We start from the raw sequence: 15,791 nt of genomic DNA, 5'->3' as shown, positions 1-15,791 counted from the left end.
TTTTTGTCTCTCTCCCTCTCTAACTCCCCCTCAGTCTCAATTTCTCTCTCTTAGCAAATGAAAAACTAACGGATATTTCTAAATAATTTCTTATTATTTAAGTTAGTCATATATGTTTGGCAAAGACAGAGAGGACTTGGAGGTGGTGCACCTGGTTAAGCACACACATTATAGGGAGCAAAAATCCAGGTTCAAGTCCCTGGTCCCCACCTACAAGAGGGAAACGTCACGAGCGGCCAAACAGTACTGCAGGTGTCTCTCTCCTCCTTCCCTCTCAATTTCTGTCACTATGCAAAATAAATAAAGTACTAAAAAGAGAGAGAGGAGTTGAGAGATTGGAAAAGAGAAGGAGAACTACTGCTACTACTCATCCTCCTCCTGCTGCTCCTCCTCCTCTGTCTCCTTCTTCACTAATGTAAAGCAGGTACTGGTGGGTGCAGCACCACCCACCCCATAATAAATATTTATTTATTTGCCTCCAGGGTTATGGCTAGGGCTCTGTGCCAGCACCACAAGTTCACTGCTCCTGGAGGCCAGTTTTCCATTTTATTGGATAGGACACAGAGGATTGAGAGGAGAGGGGGAGACAGAAAGGGAGAGAAAGATAAACACCAGCAGACCCGCTTCACCATTTGTGATAAATTAATTTTTTAGAAAGGTCCTCCTTTAGATTTTAGAAATTATCCTGACCGAAGTATGAAAGATGAAAGGCAGAGGGTGGGGGGACAAGGCTGCAGTAGATTAAGGCCTCTGTCTAGATTAAGGCCTTGGTCTAACTATACGAGGGTCATAGGATGGGGCGCTGGAATCTGAGAGGAAGAGAAGGGATACCTGGAGTCTGGTTGGAGTCAACAGGACTTTGTAAGCAATCAGAAGTGGGAGGTAAGAAGACATGAGGCCCGTGGTAATTTCCTGCCTGGTGACTGGCTGAGTCAGTCACAGAGGGAGGATGATGAGCTCTCTTTGGGACCTGTCAAGTGTGAGATGCTCCTATGTGACCGAACAATGTGGAGTTCGGAAGAGAGATTTTGGCCAGAGATAAAGCTGTGGGAGTTGCAACATGCTAGGTCTTAGCTTGTAAATTCCCTAGTTGGATCCAGCCACACTGTTTCTAGCCCCCACATAGTGGGTATCAGTAGGCAGTTATTGTTGAAATCCTTAGGGTCCTCAAGGTGCTCTCCTCTTTACAAATAGTGATACCCAAGTTCATTCCTTTTCTTTTTATTTGCTAGGACAGAAATTGAGAAGGGAGGGGGAGTTACAGAGGGAGAGAGACACACACTTACGACACTGCTTCACCACTCATGACGCTTCTTCCTTGCAGGGGGGGACCTGGGGCTTGAAACAGGTCCTTATACATGGTAACATGTGCCTTCATCTAGGTGCATTTTAGTGCCTGGCTTTTTATTATCTCAGCAATGCTACAACACCCCTATGCGGTAATTCTTAATGTCACTCTGTTGTACAGATGAGAAAACTTACACCGAAAATCCATCCCTTATTCAAAGTACTCTACTTAGGAAGTAGAGAGCTCTTTGAAGCTGAGCAGGATGACCACTACTACCACTACCACTACTACCACTACCACCACCACCTACTAACTACTACTCTTTTTTTTAATTTTTTTTATATTTATTTATTTTCCCTTTTGTTGCCCTTGTTGATTTATTGTTGTCATTGTCGTTGGATAGGACAGAGAGAAATGGAGAGAGGAGGGGAAGACAGAGAGGGAGAGAGAAAAACAGACACCTGCAGACCTGCTTCACTGCCTGTGAAGCGACTCCCCTGCAGGTGGGGAGCCGGGGGCTTGAACCAGGATCCTTATACGGGTCCTTGCGCTTGGTGCCAACTGCACTTAACCCACTGCGCAACCGCCCAGCTCCCTACTACTACTCTTCCTCCTCCTGCTCCTGCTCCTCCTCCTCTTTCTCCTTCTTCATGAATGTAAGCCATGACCTCATACCTACAGGTCGACTGCCCCCAGCAGACGCTTTTCCTTTTCAATCCCAGACAGACATGGAGTGTCTTATTTCTAGATGACTAGTACTGACTGCAAGCAGTCCATATGCTGATGTAGCCAACAGTCCTTGTGGGGCACCTGTTACATGTGAGGCACTGCTCCAGGTATGACAAAGGCATGAGCATCCCTGCCCTTAAGAAGTCCCCAGTAAATAGCACAGCTATATACAAGATACTGGGTACTGTACAGCAAACCATAACAAAAGGGCTTTTCAAAGTTAACCCAATTACTAAATAATGTGATGATAACATTAACTATCGATTGTCTTTTTGAACCCTAAGACAGCAGGAACCTCACATCTCCACTATAGAGCCCCTACTTCCCCCAGTCCTGGAACCCTTGGATAGGGCCCACTTTCCCGTATGCCCCTCCCAATCCATATCAAATAATATTGCATCCGCCGACCACAACCTAACCAATGCAACCATTGCCACCTCAACATGCTTCACCTCAGACTGTGTCCAGAGACTTCACGAGTGGAATGACAACCCTTCAGCTTCATTACTCGGGTGAGACCTTTCCTTTTATAGTACACTCTAATTTCATCTCAGGTGGTTCACTTTCTAACAAAGTCCCAAAACCTAGATATACACCAGTTTCTGTGAGAGAGAGCTTATGTGCACACGTATCCATAAACTACTGCAAAATAAATACCTGAAAGCAGAAGTACACTAGAGTTTGCAGTGAGTACCTCCCTAATACTTCCTCTCCACTATTCCAAGCTTTGGGTCCATGATTGCTCAACAATTTGTTTGGCTTCGTATGTTAACTCTCTTTTCAATCAGCAGGTTCCAGATGCCATCAGGATGCCGGCCAGGTTTCCCTGGATTGAACACCCCACCAATGTGTCCTGGAGCTCAGCTTCCCCAGAGACACACCCTACTAGGGAAAGAGAGAGGCAGACTGGGAGTATGGACCGACCAGTCAACGCCCATGTTCAGCGGGGAAGCAATTACAGAAGCCAGATATTCCACCTTCTGCATCCCACAATGACCCTGGGTCCATGCTCCCAGAGGGATAGAGAATGGGAAAGCTATTGGGGGAGGGGGTGGGATATGGAGATTGGGTGGTGGGAATTGTGTGGAGTTGTACCCCTCCTACCCTATGGTTTTGTTAATTAATCCTTTCTTAAATAAAAAAAAATTAAAAAAAAAGAAGTCCCCAGTATATAGTTCCAATATGTAAGGGGAGATGGGCAACAGAAGTAAGTAAATGGGGATAGATGAGCTCTAGTGAGACCCGCCGGAAGCGAAAGTTGCTCCACCCCAAATTCATAGGGAAAAAGCAGTGCAGGCACCGAGCTCCAGCAATAACCCTGGAGGGAAAATATATGTGTGTGTGTGTGTGTGTGTGTGTGTGTGTGTGTGTGTGTGAGTGAGAGAGAGAGAGAGAGAGAGAGAGAGAGAAAGGTATAAATTATTGGGGCTGGAGAAATAGCATAATGTTTCTGCAAAAGACCTTCTTCCCTGAGGCCCAAGGTTTACTGCTGAGCATCACCAGAAGCAGTACTCTGGCCTCTCTATCTTTCTCTCTGTATTTCTCATAAAGATAAATAAAATATTCTTTTTAAAAAGTATATGCATTTTTTTCTGCCTCCAGGTTATTACTAGGGATCAGTGTCTGTACTGTGAACCCACTGCTCCTGGAGGCCATTTTTCCCATTTTGTCGCCCTTGTTGTTGTTGTTATTGTTGCCATCACCGTCGCTGTTGGATAGGACAGAGAGAAATGGAGAGAGGAGAGGAAGACAGAGGAGGAGAGAAAGACAGACACCTGCAGGCCTGCTTCACCGCCTGTGAAGCGACTCCCCTGCAGGTGAGGAGCCGAGGGCTCAAACCGGGATCCTTGTGTGGGTCCTTGTATTTCACTCCATATGCACTTAACCTGGTGAGCCACCACCTGGCCCCCAAGTACACGCATTTTTTGTTTTTGCCTCCAGGGTTATTGCTGGGCTCGGTGCCTGCACTATGAATCCACGGCTCCTGGAGGCCATTTTTTTCCTTTTTGCTGCCCTTGTTGTTTATCCTTGCTGTTGTTATTATTATTGTTGTTGTCAGTATTGTTGTTGTTGTTGGATAGGACAGAGAGAAATTGAGAGAGGAGGGGATGAGATCAGAGGGGAAGACAGACAGGGGGAAGAAAGACAGACACCTGCAGACCTGCTTCACTACCTGCAAAGCGACCCCCCTGCAGGTGGGGAGCCGGGGGGCTCAAACCGGGATCTTATGCCAGTCCTTGCGCTTTGCACCAAATGCACTTAACTTGCTGCGCCACCGCCCGGCGCCCTAGTATATGCACCTTAAAATAAACTTTCTGCATCGGAAGAACTATCAGTTACACTAATTCTATGATTAACATCCTTTTTCTCTTTTGTAAAGCAGGAATGATAATAGTGTCTAATGCATAAAGTTATTATGTGTGAAGACCAGATGTTTTCCAAAGTAGTAAACTGAAAGCACTCATAATATTAGTTATTATAACACTGTCTGCTGGATGAATGAGTAATAACAGTGACACAATCTCAACAGCATTTGCTGAGTTCAATAAGTGCACTTTCTTAATCAGTGCTGAAAACACTTATTAAGCAACTTACAGTACACGTTGAATACCATGCTGTTCAAATAGCTATTTCTTTCAGCTTACTGTATGCTCAGCAGTTTGGTCTCCAAGGCCTTTCGGAAAGAAGATGGTTTTGAATTGATTCACATCGGTTTTACCCTCATCAAAGCTGGTTGTGAACTGCTGAAGATATCTTCCATAACACTGTAAGAGGGCCAATTTATATTCCTGAAAGAGAGAGAGAATTCAAAGTTTCAAAATGTCCTCTGCTTATCATGAATGAAATTAGCTAATCATTCTCCATGTCACTGCTGTGGACACCTGCTCTTTCTGTTACTTCTGACACCATTATGGCCACTATCACTGCACTAGGCAATTCACGCACAGCATTTCATTCAACTCTTCTCACTGCAAGGCCATTGTTAGGTGAAATTATCACAATCTCAAAGATGTGAACATTCACTAGGACACTATGCATGATACTTGTACATACCAAAAAAATGTTTATTTTTAGACATTCCCAGATCATGGTAACACAGTGACCCCGTCAGAGGTACCTGAGCCGTCTAACCTTTCTCTGGTAGCTTCCAAGAAAAGCTTGGCAGCTTGGGGGCAGGGGAGGCAAATGAAGAAAGGGAAGAGAGAAAAAGGAGGCAGAGAGAAGGGAGGGTAAAAAGAAGGAGAAAACAGTGAAAAGAGATAAAAGAAAAATGCCAGGGAGAGGTAAGATAGAAGGAAAGAGCTGGAGGAGGAAAGAAGGGTTCAGGAGAAAAGAGACAGGAAAGAAACGCAGAGGAAGGACTGACTCCTCTAGCCACTGTATCAGGACAAACTGGATTCTGTTAGCACTGAGTGAAGTTTCCGTGTCCTTACAAAGTCAGGTGGCCATTTCTGTAGCCTGCAAGGCACGCATGACCTGGAGAGCTTCAGGGGCAGAGGACAGGAGCAGGTCTCTGGGCAGGATTCAGCTATAGCTCTTCCTCAAGGCCCCATCCAGGAACTGCAGCTGTGCTGGGTGTGACCTGCCTGTTGTTGACATAGCCCCCAGGGAGACAAGCGCTGTTTTGTTTCTAGTTTATTGACTTGTTATTTGCTTACTAATTAACTCTGAACCTTAGCAATCCCAATTTGCCTCCACACTGAATTCAAATCTGGGCTCAAAGCAAGAGTATTTCAACAAGATGATCTTTACCGGAACAAAAATAAAGGGAGATTCTAGAAACCAAAGTAGCAACACAAGTTGGTGTTTTTTTTTTTTTTCCAGGAGTAGAATAACCTTCATAGGCTCACTTTCCCATTAGATAAAGCAAAATGTCTTTGTTCCTTTAGTTTTAAATATCCCATCTGAGCCTTTCTGTCTAGATATTCTGAATTCCTCGCCACCGCCCAGCAGCAATTAGCTTTATCAGCCTCTACAGGCTCCTTCTACCTCCTCCCTCCACCAACATCCTTACCAGCCCCCCTTACCACGTCTCAAATAACCCAAGCAGCGCTCTGTCTCACTGTCTCTTGTACTAAGTGGAGACATAAAATAGGAAGGGGGTGTTTTCTAACTCTTGTCAAATTTATATTCCACAAAGTTCAAGAGGTAGTTGGGTTACTGCTTAACTTGCAAGTTCATTTGCTTCAGCTGCCTATATGCCAGATGGGAGTGAAAACATGCAGCAGTTCTCTTTTGCCTTTTCTTTATCTCACACAGAACAGTCACTCAAGGAGAATATGATTACCAGGGGGAGGGGGCATAGGACTTTGGTGTTGAGTCTGGTAACTTACACACACAGCTGATCATTAGTAATGGAGTCGTTCACTTGAGCATACTTTATAAGGCAGATCTCATCTACTGTTATTCCCCCCTGGCAGTTTTGCATACTCTGTTTTGTCACTAGAGCTCTTACTGGGGTTCCCTGTGTGATCCCACCTCAGACTTTTTTTTTTTTAAAAGTCAATGGAAGGGACTGCCCCACTCTCTGAAGATAGGCTGGTCTGCCTACTCGGCCACTCGAGAAAGACAGGTCCTGACATGAGTGCAGCCTAGAATGTTCCCAGCTGTGACTATGGACTGTGAGCTCAGACTGACAGGGACTTGGAGGTCACACAGGCTCCTGTGCTAAGTAGGAATAGATACAGGACACGGGTGAGATGGATGTGTGTAGTGAACATGTCACCCTAGTAACTATAGTAACCACAGTGCCCTGCACCCTGTGATAAAGACAGAGACATATGTACACATAGGATAAGACATCAACCTGAACCTGATTGGCCAATGGAGCTGTAACTTTGAAACCAGAGGCAACCAAAGTATAAGTAAAGGCTCAGAAACCAGCTGGATGAAGCGCCTTCACCATTACTGACCGGGATGCTGCGGGTGCTGCTAGAGACTTAAGCACACGCGGCCAGGCGGCTAAGTAAGCGCTTCCCCAGCTCCCAGGGACCCTCGTTCATCCGGTCGCGCCAGCGGAGGAAGAACCTCCAGTCTTACAACACAGCGGCTGGTGACCACGTCGTGAGCCTTACCTGTGAACAGCTATTTAAGGAGAGGTATCGGGTCGACTGTGTGCTGTGTGAATTGTGTGACCTTTCTCTGGCATCTAAAATAAGTAAAAAAATTATTGCTTAACCCCGACATGCTCTCCGAGTAAGTCCTTGCTCTAATTCCTTGCTCGTGACAGTGTGGTAAACAGTTAACTATTTATATATTTTTTTCAAGTTTGGGAGCTACTTTGCTCTAATCCAGCTGTCTAGCCCTACTCTCACCTCTGAGAAAATGGTAGTACCCTCCATGTTAACATTCCCGCTCAAGCAAACATTACTAAAGTCATGGCCCCTAGAGACGTTCCTAAAATAAAAAACCCAACTTCTCTCCACCCTGAGGCCCTATTCTCATCTGCTCTATTACTAGCTTCAGTTCCTGTTTACTGAACACTTTGTCCTGCTTTACATCTGACTAGGCTTCAGCCACCAAGCTGCAGATGCACCATGATTCCATCTTAGCCTCCCCGGGTAGATGTGTCCCAGACCCCCCTCCCCAGAGCCACACTCCCCCAGGAGAAAAAGAAAATCACTGGGGGTGTGGTCAGCCCCGCCAATGCCCATGTCCAGCAGAGGGGTGTGAGTCAGCCCCGCCAATGTCCGTGTCCAGCAGAGAAGCAATGACAGAAGTCAGAATTCCCACCTTCTACACCCCAAAAAGAACTTTGGCCCATACTCCCAGAGGATTATAGGGTAGGGGAAGATAATCAAAGGGCTCTGTACCCCAGTTCTACCAGGACCCAAAGCGTTAGTCACCAGAAATCCTATTTGATCCCATCACAGAAAGGGAAGTGGCTCTGGAAAGCACCAGTGGAAGCTAGGCACAGTTTCTCTGATCTGAGAGAGAAGAGGGAAGCAGGAAGGACTCTCAGAAGCAGTGATAAGGTGTAGGAGTGATTTAGAAAGGAAGTCAAAGGAAGACCTTACTACCTTCTCCCTCAACAAAAATGTGCAAACAACATAGAGAAAGATAGATATAAAGTTATAAAGTCAACCCATATCTGAGACCTTGGGAAGAACTACTGCAGCTTCCAATGGATCAGAGGAGGACACAGAAATCTGGTGGCGGGAATGTTAGGGAATTATACTCCTAGTATCTTATAATTTTATAAATCAATAATTAAAAAACCACTAATAAAAAAGTAAAACTAAATAAGTAATAGAGAGTGGGAGACGGAGAGGCGACACCACAACACTGCTTCACCGCTCAGGAAGCTTCTTCATACGGGGTTGGGGGCTTCAGCCTGGGTCTACATGCAGGGTCAGGTGTGAAAGGATGAGCTATCTCCCAACTCCTGAACTCTCTCTCATCAGGTCTTTAAGAATGACGCTTCACTGTATGGAGCCAAGGTGCTTCTCTAATTGTGGTACCAGAGAAGAGATCTTAAATCTTTATTATGAAAGTCCCTCTACCTCTTATTCTCATTGTAGCAAATTTTCCTTCCAGACCAAAAATATTTGAGTCCTGAAGATAGAGAAAAATGAAGCTTAAAAAAACTAAATAGTGAGGAAACACCAAATACTGCTGTATGTCCTAAAACCGCTTTGGATAAAATAAATCTTGGTCTGGGGATCCTAGATGTGCCAAATCTCTGTATTTTTAACTGAATAATTTGGGCCTATGCCTTTGCTGAAGGAGAAAGCTCTCATTGGCTGAAAACCCAGAGAGGGTGCAGGTCTATCGAAAGCAGACCAGCAATAATCCAACACCTGGGCATTGGTATGGCGCTGGAAACAGGGCACAAGCTGGGTCCCAGAAACGCAGTGTCAGACAAGAGGCAGAGCCTGGGTGGGAAGACTGCTGTGGGGACACAGAGAGCCAGCCACCCAGGGGCTGGCAGTCATTACAGCGGGGGACCAGGAAGCAGGCAAAGGAGCAGCAAGCCTGGAGTGGAGAGAGCAGGCTGCTGGGAAGCTCGGCCACGTGAAAAACAACAGGAAGTGGTGTCTGGGCTCCTTTGTGTAAGGTAGGAACAGAGTGACTCAGCATTTCCTGTGGAGGAGGGGCACCCTCCTACCCCACTGCTCCCTCTGCTGCCCAGGGACTGTGCTCAAGCCCAGGCCACAGACAGCTGTCTTTCTTTTTTTCTTCTCTCCTTTCCTTTCCTCTCTTTCCTTTTTTTTTTTTTTTTTTTCCCTTTTTCCTTTGCTTTTTCCTCCCCTTTCCTTTTTTTTTTTTCTTTCCCCACCAGGGTTATCTGTGGGGCTTGGTGACTGCACTAGGAATCCACTGCTCCTGCAGGCCATCTTTTTTCCAGTGTTGTTGTTGTTGCTGCTGGATAGAACAGAGAGAAATGGAGAGAGGAGGGGAAGACAGAGAGGGGGAGAGACTCTGAAAGACACCCGCAGACCTGCTTCACCGCCTGTGAAGTGACCTCCTCTGCAGGTGGGGAGCCGGAGACTCAAACTTGGATCCTTGGGCGGTTCCTTGCACTTGTATTTTTTGCACTTAACCCCGTGTGCCACCGTCTAGTCCCTGCCACCTGTCTTTCTGCTCCGGAATCTCTCACCTTTGGAAAATATCTATGGCAGAATTTTTTTTAATAAAAAGACAAAAAACAATCCTAGTTATTTTGTTTCATTCAAAGGGTTATGTATGTTTTTTTCTTTTCCAAGTTAAAAAATGAAGTCATGAAAAAGCAGGAACAGCATCAACCCAGACAATAGCGACCATGAGTCAGATGGGGTCCCTCTGGCTCCTGTTCCTCTAGAGTTACTTACTTTCAATGCACAAAGGCTGTCTCCAACCTTCAGAAGCTTTTCATTGTAGTAGTCAACTGGCAGCCGGGGGGCGTACTTGGTCCAAATATTAAACAAACAAGTGGCACTGTGAAAACAGGAAAACAAAATTTCATCTTCAGAGTCAGCAGGAAGCCTTGACTAGTTAGCATGCAATCCTTAAGAGCTTATCTTTTGCTGAGTCTTTCCAATGTGTCTTGTTGCTAACCTCTACTAGTGTGATTTTAGTTTAAAGCATTGCTGCTTTTGTGTGGTCTACTGGTGGAAGCTCTATGTTTGTTTTAATTTTTTTCACTGGAGCCCTGCTCAGCTCTGGCTTATGGTGGTGTGGGGGACTGAACCTGGGACTTTGGAGCCTCAAGTATGAATGAGTCTTTCTCTTCCTCCTCTTCCTGCCCCTCCTCCTCCCCCTCCTCCTCTTCTTCTTCCTGGGGCTTACAGTTCCTGGCCAATGTTTTCAGACAAAGAGACAGAAATAGAGAAAGGGAGAGGAACCACGGCACCAAACCTTCTTCCAGTGTGGCAGGGGCTGGACTCCAACTTCGGCTACATGCATGGCCGAGCAGTGCAGTATCCAAGTGAGCTATTGTGCACTTTTTAAAATTTGTAAAGTATTTAAAAGTATTTACTTAAAGTATTTAAAGTATTTATTTTTCACCACTCTCATCACCAAACGTCTGTGTTCCCATCCCCGCCTTCATAATCACTATAATGTATTTTTATTTACTTTGTATAGAGACAGAGGTAAATGGGAGGTAAAGAGGAAAAGAGAGACACCTGCAGTGCTGTTTCACTGCTTGTGAAGCTCCCTGCCCTCTGCAGGTAGGGGTAGAGGGTTTGAACCCAGGTCCTCATGCTCCTCAATATGTGAGCTCAGCCAAGTGCGTCACCACCCAGCCCCCATTATGCATTTTTTAAACAGACTTTGGGGCCAGAAGATAGCTCACTGGTTCTTTACTGTATCTAAGGATTCAAGCCCCAGCATCTAGGAAGATTGTACAAAGAGGATGTTCTGTTAATGGTGGCACAGTATAGCAGTCGTGTTCTCTCTGTGTGTCTGTCTCTGTCTGTCTGTCTCCTACACTTACTCCCTTTCTCCCTTTTTCTTTTTAAATATTTATTCCGTTTTGTTGCCCTTGTTTTATTGTTGTAGTTGTTGTTGTTGTTACTGATGTCATCTTTGTTGGATAGGACAGAAAGAAATGGAGAGGAGGGGAAGACAGAGAGGGGGAGAGAAAGACACCTGCAGACCTGCTTCACCGCCTGTGAAACGACTCTCTTGCAGGTGGGAAGCCCGGGGGCTCGAACCAGGATCCTGACGCCGGCCCTTGCGCTTTGCACCACGTGTGCTTAGCCCACTGTGCTACCGCCCGACTCCTTTTCTGTCTTTTTCTATCTAGAGTGAAAGGGAAAATATCTGCCAGGGGCATCAGAATCTCACAAACACAAGAATGTGGAGGCAAGCAAACAAAAACAGGCTTCATTGTGCAGATTAACTTTACACGTACAGACTCGCCGAGCAGAAGACAGAGATTGCCCATATGCCCATGCCCCATCCCTGCACAGCTTTCCCCCACCAGCAGCGGTCCAGTCTGTCACACTTGACACACTGCACTGATGCAGTGCCCATGGTTCACACGAGGGGGCACTCTTGACGCTGGAATTCCAGGGGGCCCGTCAGACATGCAGTGACTTGTAGCTGTCATTATAGTGTCAGCCAGAATGGTCTCGCGGCCCTAAAGATCCCCTGTGCTTTGCCTATTTATCCAGGCTTTCCCCTTAGTCTGAGGCTACAGGCCTTTACACTCAATTCACTCTCAAAGTGCCATATAGTTGGGCTTTGCATACGCAGCCTTTCCTGTGGGACCTCTTTCACTCAATGGCATGCATTTAGGAACCCCCACTCCCCCCCTGCCCCCGCTCATTTCTTTTGCTGCGTGATATTCTGTCTAGACACATAGTGGGTGATTCATACATTCATGCCTGATGGGCATCGTAGTCGCTTCTAGATCTGGCATAAGCATCCACGTGCAGACCTTCTATGTGCCTCTGTAAGTTCTTGTGATGAAAAGTATCTGTTTGGGTCCGGGTGGTGGCACACCTGGTTGAGTGCACCTATTACAATGCACAAGGTCCTGGGTTTAAGCCCCTGGTCCCCACCTGTAGGGGGAAAGCTTTGAGAGTGGTAAAGCAGGGCTGTAGGTGGTGTCTCTGTCTCTCTTCCTCTCTATCACCCCCTTCCCTCTTGATTTCTGGCTGTCTCTATCTAATAAATAAAGATAATAAAAAAAAAATTTTTTTTTAAGTATCTGTTCGTGGTCCAGAAGGTGGCGCAGTGGATAAAGCATCACCCTCAAGCATGAGGTCCTCAGTTCAATCCCCGGCAGCACATGTACCAGAGTGATGTCTGGCTGTTTCTCTCTCCTCCTATGTTTCTCATAAATAAATAAATAAATAAATAAATAAATAAATAAATAAAATCTTTAAAAAAGTATCTGTTTGTGGGGCTAGGTGGCGGCACACCTGGTTAGTGCACCTGTTACAAAGACCTGGGTTCAAGCCCCTGGTCCCCACCTGCAGGGGGGAAAGCTTTGCAAGTGGTGGAGAGGTCTGTATATGTCATTCTGCCTGTCTATCTCCGTCTTCCCTCTCAATTTCTCTTTATCCAGTAAATAAGAAAACAATTAAAATATATATACTTGTTCATTAGTGATAGAGAGTGGAGAGAGAAACAGAGCATCACTCGGGCACATGCTGGGGCTCAAACTCAGGGCCTCATACTTTCAAATGCATCGCTCTACATACTTCACCACCTCCCAGGCTACAAGTTTGCAATCCCTCTGGGTAACTAACTCTCAAGAAGCAGGATAGTCGAAGCATACGATAAGAGCATGCTTGGTTTTCTTTTTCTTTTTCATTTTTAAAGATTTTATTTATTTATTAATGAGAAAGATAGGAGAGAGAGAAAGAACCAGACATCACTCTGGTACATGTGCTGCTGGGGATTGAACTAGGGACCTCATGCTTGAGAGTCCAGTGCTTTATCCATTATGCCACCTCCCGGACCACAACATGCTTGGTTTTCTAAGCAACCAAACAGCCTGTCTTCCGACGTGGCTTCACCATTCTGCTTTTCCAGCAGCAACAAGAGCTCCTGATGCTCCGCATCCTCGCCAATACCCTGCTGCATGCTCTAGCTCTGGGCCCTCCGCATCCTCGCCAATACCCCTGCTGCATGCTCTAGCTCTGGGCCCTCCGCATCCTCGCCAATACCCCTGCTGCATGCTCTAGCTCTGGGCCCTCCGCATCCTCGCCAATACCCCTGCTGCATGCTCTAGCTCTGGGCCCTCCGCATCCTCGCCAATACCCCTGCTGCATGCTCTAGCTCTGGGCCCTCCGCATCCTCGCCAATACCCCTGCTGCATGCTCTAGCTCTGGGCCCTCCGCATCCTCGCCAATACCCCTGCTGCATGCTCTAGCTCTGGGCCCTCCGCATCCTCGCCAATACCCCTGCTGCATGCTCTAGCTCTGGGCCCTCCGCATCCTCGCCAATACCCCTGCTGCATGCTCTAGCTCTGGGCCCTCCGCATCCTCGCCAATACCCCTGCTGCATGCTCTAGCTCTGGGCCCTCCGCATCCTCGCCAATACCCTGCTGCATGCTCTAGCTCTGGGCCCTCCGCATCCTCGCCAATACCCTGCTGCATGCTCTAGCTCTGGGCCCTCCGCATCCTCGCCAATACCCCTGCTGCATGCTCTAGCTCTGGGCCCTCCGCATCCTCGCCAATACCCTGCTGCATGCTCTAGCTCTGGGCCCTCCGCATCCTCGCCAATACCCTGCTGCATGCTCTAGCTCTGGGCCCTCCGCATCCTCGCCAATACCCTGCTGCATGCTCTAGCTCTGGGCCTTCCTCAGAGGCGGGCGGGCAGTGCCATCTCCCTGGAGCTGGAGTTGCCTCTTCCTGGTGATCTAGAATGTGCGCGATCTTTTTGTTATATTCATTTGCTACCAGTGTCTCTTCTTTAGTGAGGTGTCTGCTACAGTCTTTGGACCTTTGTAAAAAAAAAAAAAAATCAGACTTCTCCTTATTTTTCCACTTTATTGGGAAGGCTAGTAGCTCATAGTACAGTGGGTGATGCACAACTGCGACCTCTGCTCTCCCAGTTAGAAGTGTCTGAAAGACACTCCCCCCCCCCCAACCTAGGTCCTTTCCCACCATCATGCTCCAGCACCCCGGCCCCTCTCAATCCATCCCTTTTCCTCCTTCCCCAGAAATGCAATGAGCCAAAATCAAAGGTCTTTGTTGTTGTTTCTGCCACCAGGGTTATTGCTGGGCTTGGTGGGGGCACTACAAACCCGCCTCTCCCTGCAGCCAGTTTTTCCATTTTTGTTTGTTTCGCTTTTATTTTATTCAGTAGGACAGAGAGAAATTGAGAGGGGGAAAGGGAGATAGAGAGACAGACAGACACCTGCATCCCTGCTTCACCACTCATGAAGCTTCCCCCTGCAGGTGGGGGCCAGGGGCTTGAACCTGGGTCCTTGGTGCACTGTAATATGAGTGCTTAACCAGGTGTGTCACCGCCTGTCCCCTCACCCCCCCCCCCCCCGTCTCTTCTTGCAGGCAGTTTGGGTCGCCATTTTCTGTGTAGGCTGAAGAGCCACTTCAAGCCACTTCTGTGAATGGAGAAAGGTCTGTGCGCACAGCCATCACGTCACACCTGCAGGTCCAGCTGCTGGAGCACATTCGTGAACATGACTATCTTGGTCCCATTGCAACACCTCTGCTCCTCTGTCAAGATTACTGTGTTTATCTGGATCTATTGCTGGGCTTTCTGTTCTGTTCCATTGACCTATTTGTCTGTTATTTCACCAGAACTAGTCTTTATTACTGCACGCATCTTGACTGTAAGCCTTAAGGCCACGTGGCATCAGTTCATGGGCTGGGCTCACCTCCAGTGCTGTGTTGGCTGTGTGCATCTTAGGCCAACATGCTCCCCCCACCCCATTCCCCATTTCATCTTCATGATATTTGTGAGAGGGGTGGTAACTGCGGTTTTCTACTAGCCATCACTATGCCTTGTGCTCTTCTAAGATATCACACTCTCTGGGAGCAAATATCTAACTATTATTATTCACTATCCAGTCCCAAGAGCAGTGAATAGCTAGTATCTATAGGTGTGAGATATATTTACTGAGGGGAGGGGGGAGGCAGATAGCATAATGGCTATGCAAAGACACTCATGCCTGAGGCTTCAAAGTCCCAGGTTCAGTCCCGGGTACCACCACAAACCAGAGTTGAGCAGTGTTCTGATAAAAATAAATAAATATTTGTTGAAAGGATGAATAGCTGACTAGGAAAAAAAATTTTTTTCACTTGAGCACGATTCAGCTCCAGTTTACAATGGTACCAGGGGCTGAAGCTGAATCCTCAGGGCCTCAGGCATGAAAGTCATCTGCATAACCACTGTTGTCTCCCTTGACCCATTATTTTGTCCCTTTTAACACCAAAAACTCAAGGACTCAAATATCCAGTCAGTCCATTTAAAGTCACACTCCGTCCATCAAGTATGCTCAAAGTGGTTTCTGATCAGAGTTTCAGAGGATCTCCGAGCAAGCAGTGCCTATTGTGTTAATTCACTTAGCAAATATTTACTCCATTCTTCTCACTTAGAAATTATATAAGGTTGTAGGGATCTCCTTTTTTCTGATGCGTTTTCACAAAGAAAAATGTTATGACTTTTCCGATGACCTAATAAGTGCCTCTATAGAAAATTCATTTTGTTTCTTCGCTATTGTACAACCCTATCTCAAAAAATTCTAGACAAGCACAGTGTTAGAATCTAAAAGATTTTTTCCCCTTAAAATTCATAGTCCTAACACCCAGTCTGACTGTATTTGGTATGGGCCCTCTAAGGAAGTAATTATGGTTAAATGAGGTCATAAGGG

At 46.6% G+C, this 15,791-nt stretch overlaps 1 protein-coding gene across 1 annotated transcript in view; it reads right to left on the bottom strand.

Moving 5' to 3' along the window:
- The window catches only part of CFAP54 (cilia and flagella associated protein 54), a 373,056-nt gene that overhangs the window by 348,571 nt on the left and 8,694 nt on the right, over nt 1-15,791 (bottom strand). Inside the window, exons 2-3 of the mRNA XM_060195585.1 lie at nt 9,829-9,934; nt 4,663-4,806 (exon numbers count right to left, since the gene is read on the bottom strand). Of these exons, the coding sequence (XP_060051568.1) occupies nt 4,663-4,806; nt 9,829-9,934 (250 nt within the window). The remainder of the gene's footprint in view (nt 1-4,662; nt 4,807-9,828; nt 9,935-15,791) is intronic.

This window comes from Erinaceus europaeus, chromosome 7, assembly GCF_950295315.1.
Source record: "Erinaceus europaeus chromosome 7, mEriEur2.1, whole genome shotgun sequence".
In the NCBI taxonomy this organism is placed as follows: Eukaryota; Metazoa; Chordata; class Mammalia; order Eulipotyphla; family Erinaceidae; genus Erinaceus; species Erinaceus europaeus.
The sequence above is the reverse complement of the archived record's forward strand: the minus strand, read 5'-3'. Positions and strand labels throughout refer to the sequence as shown.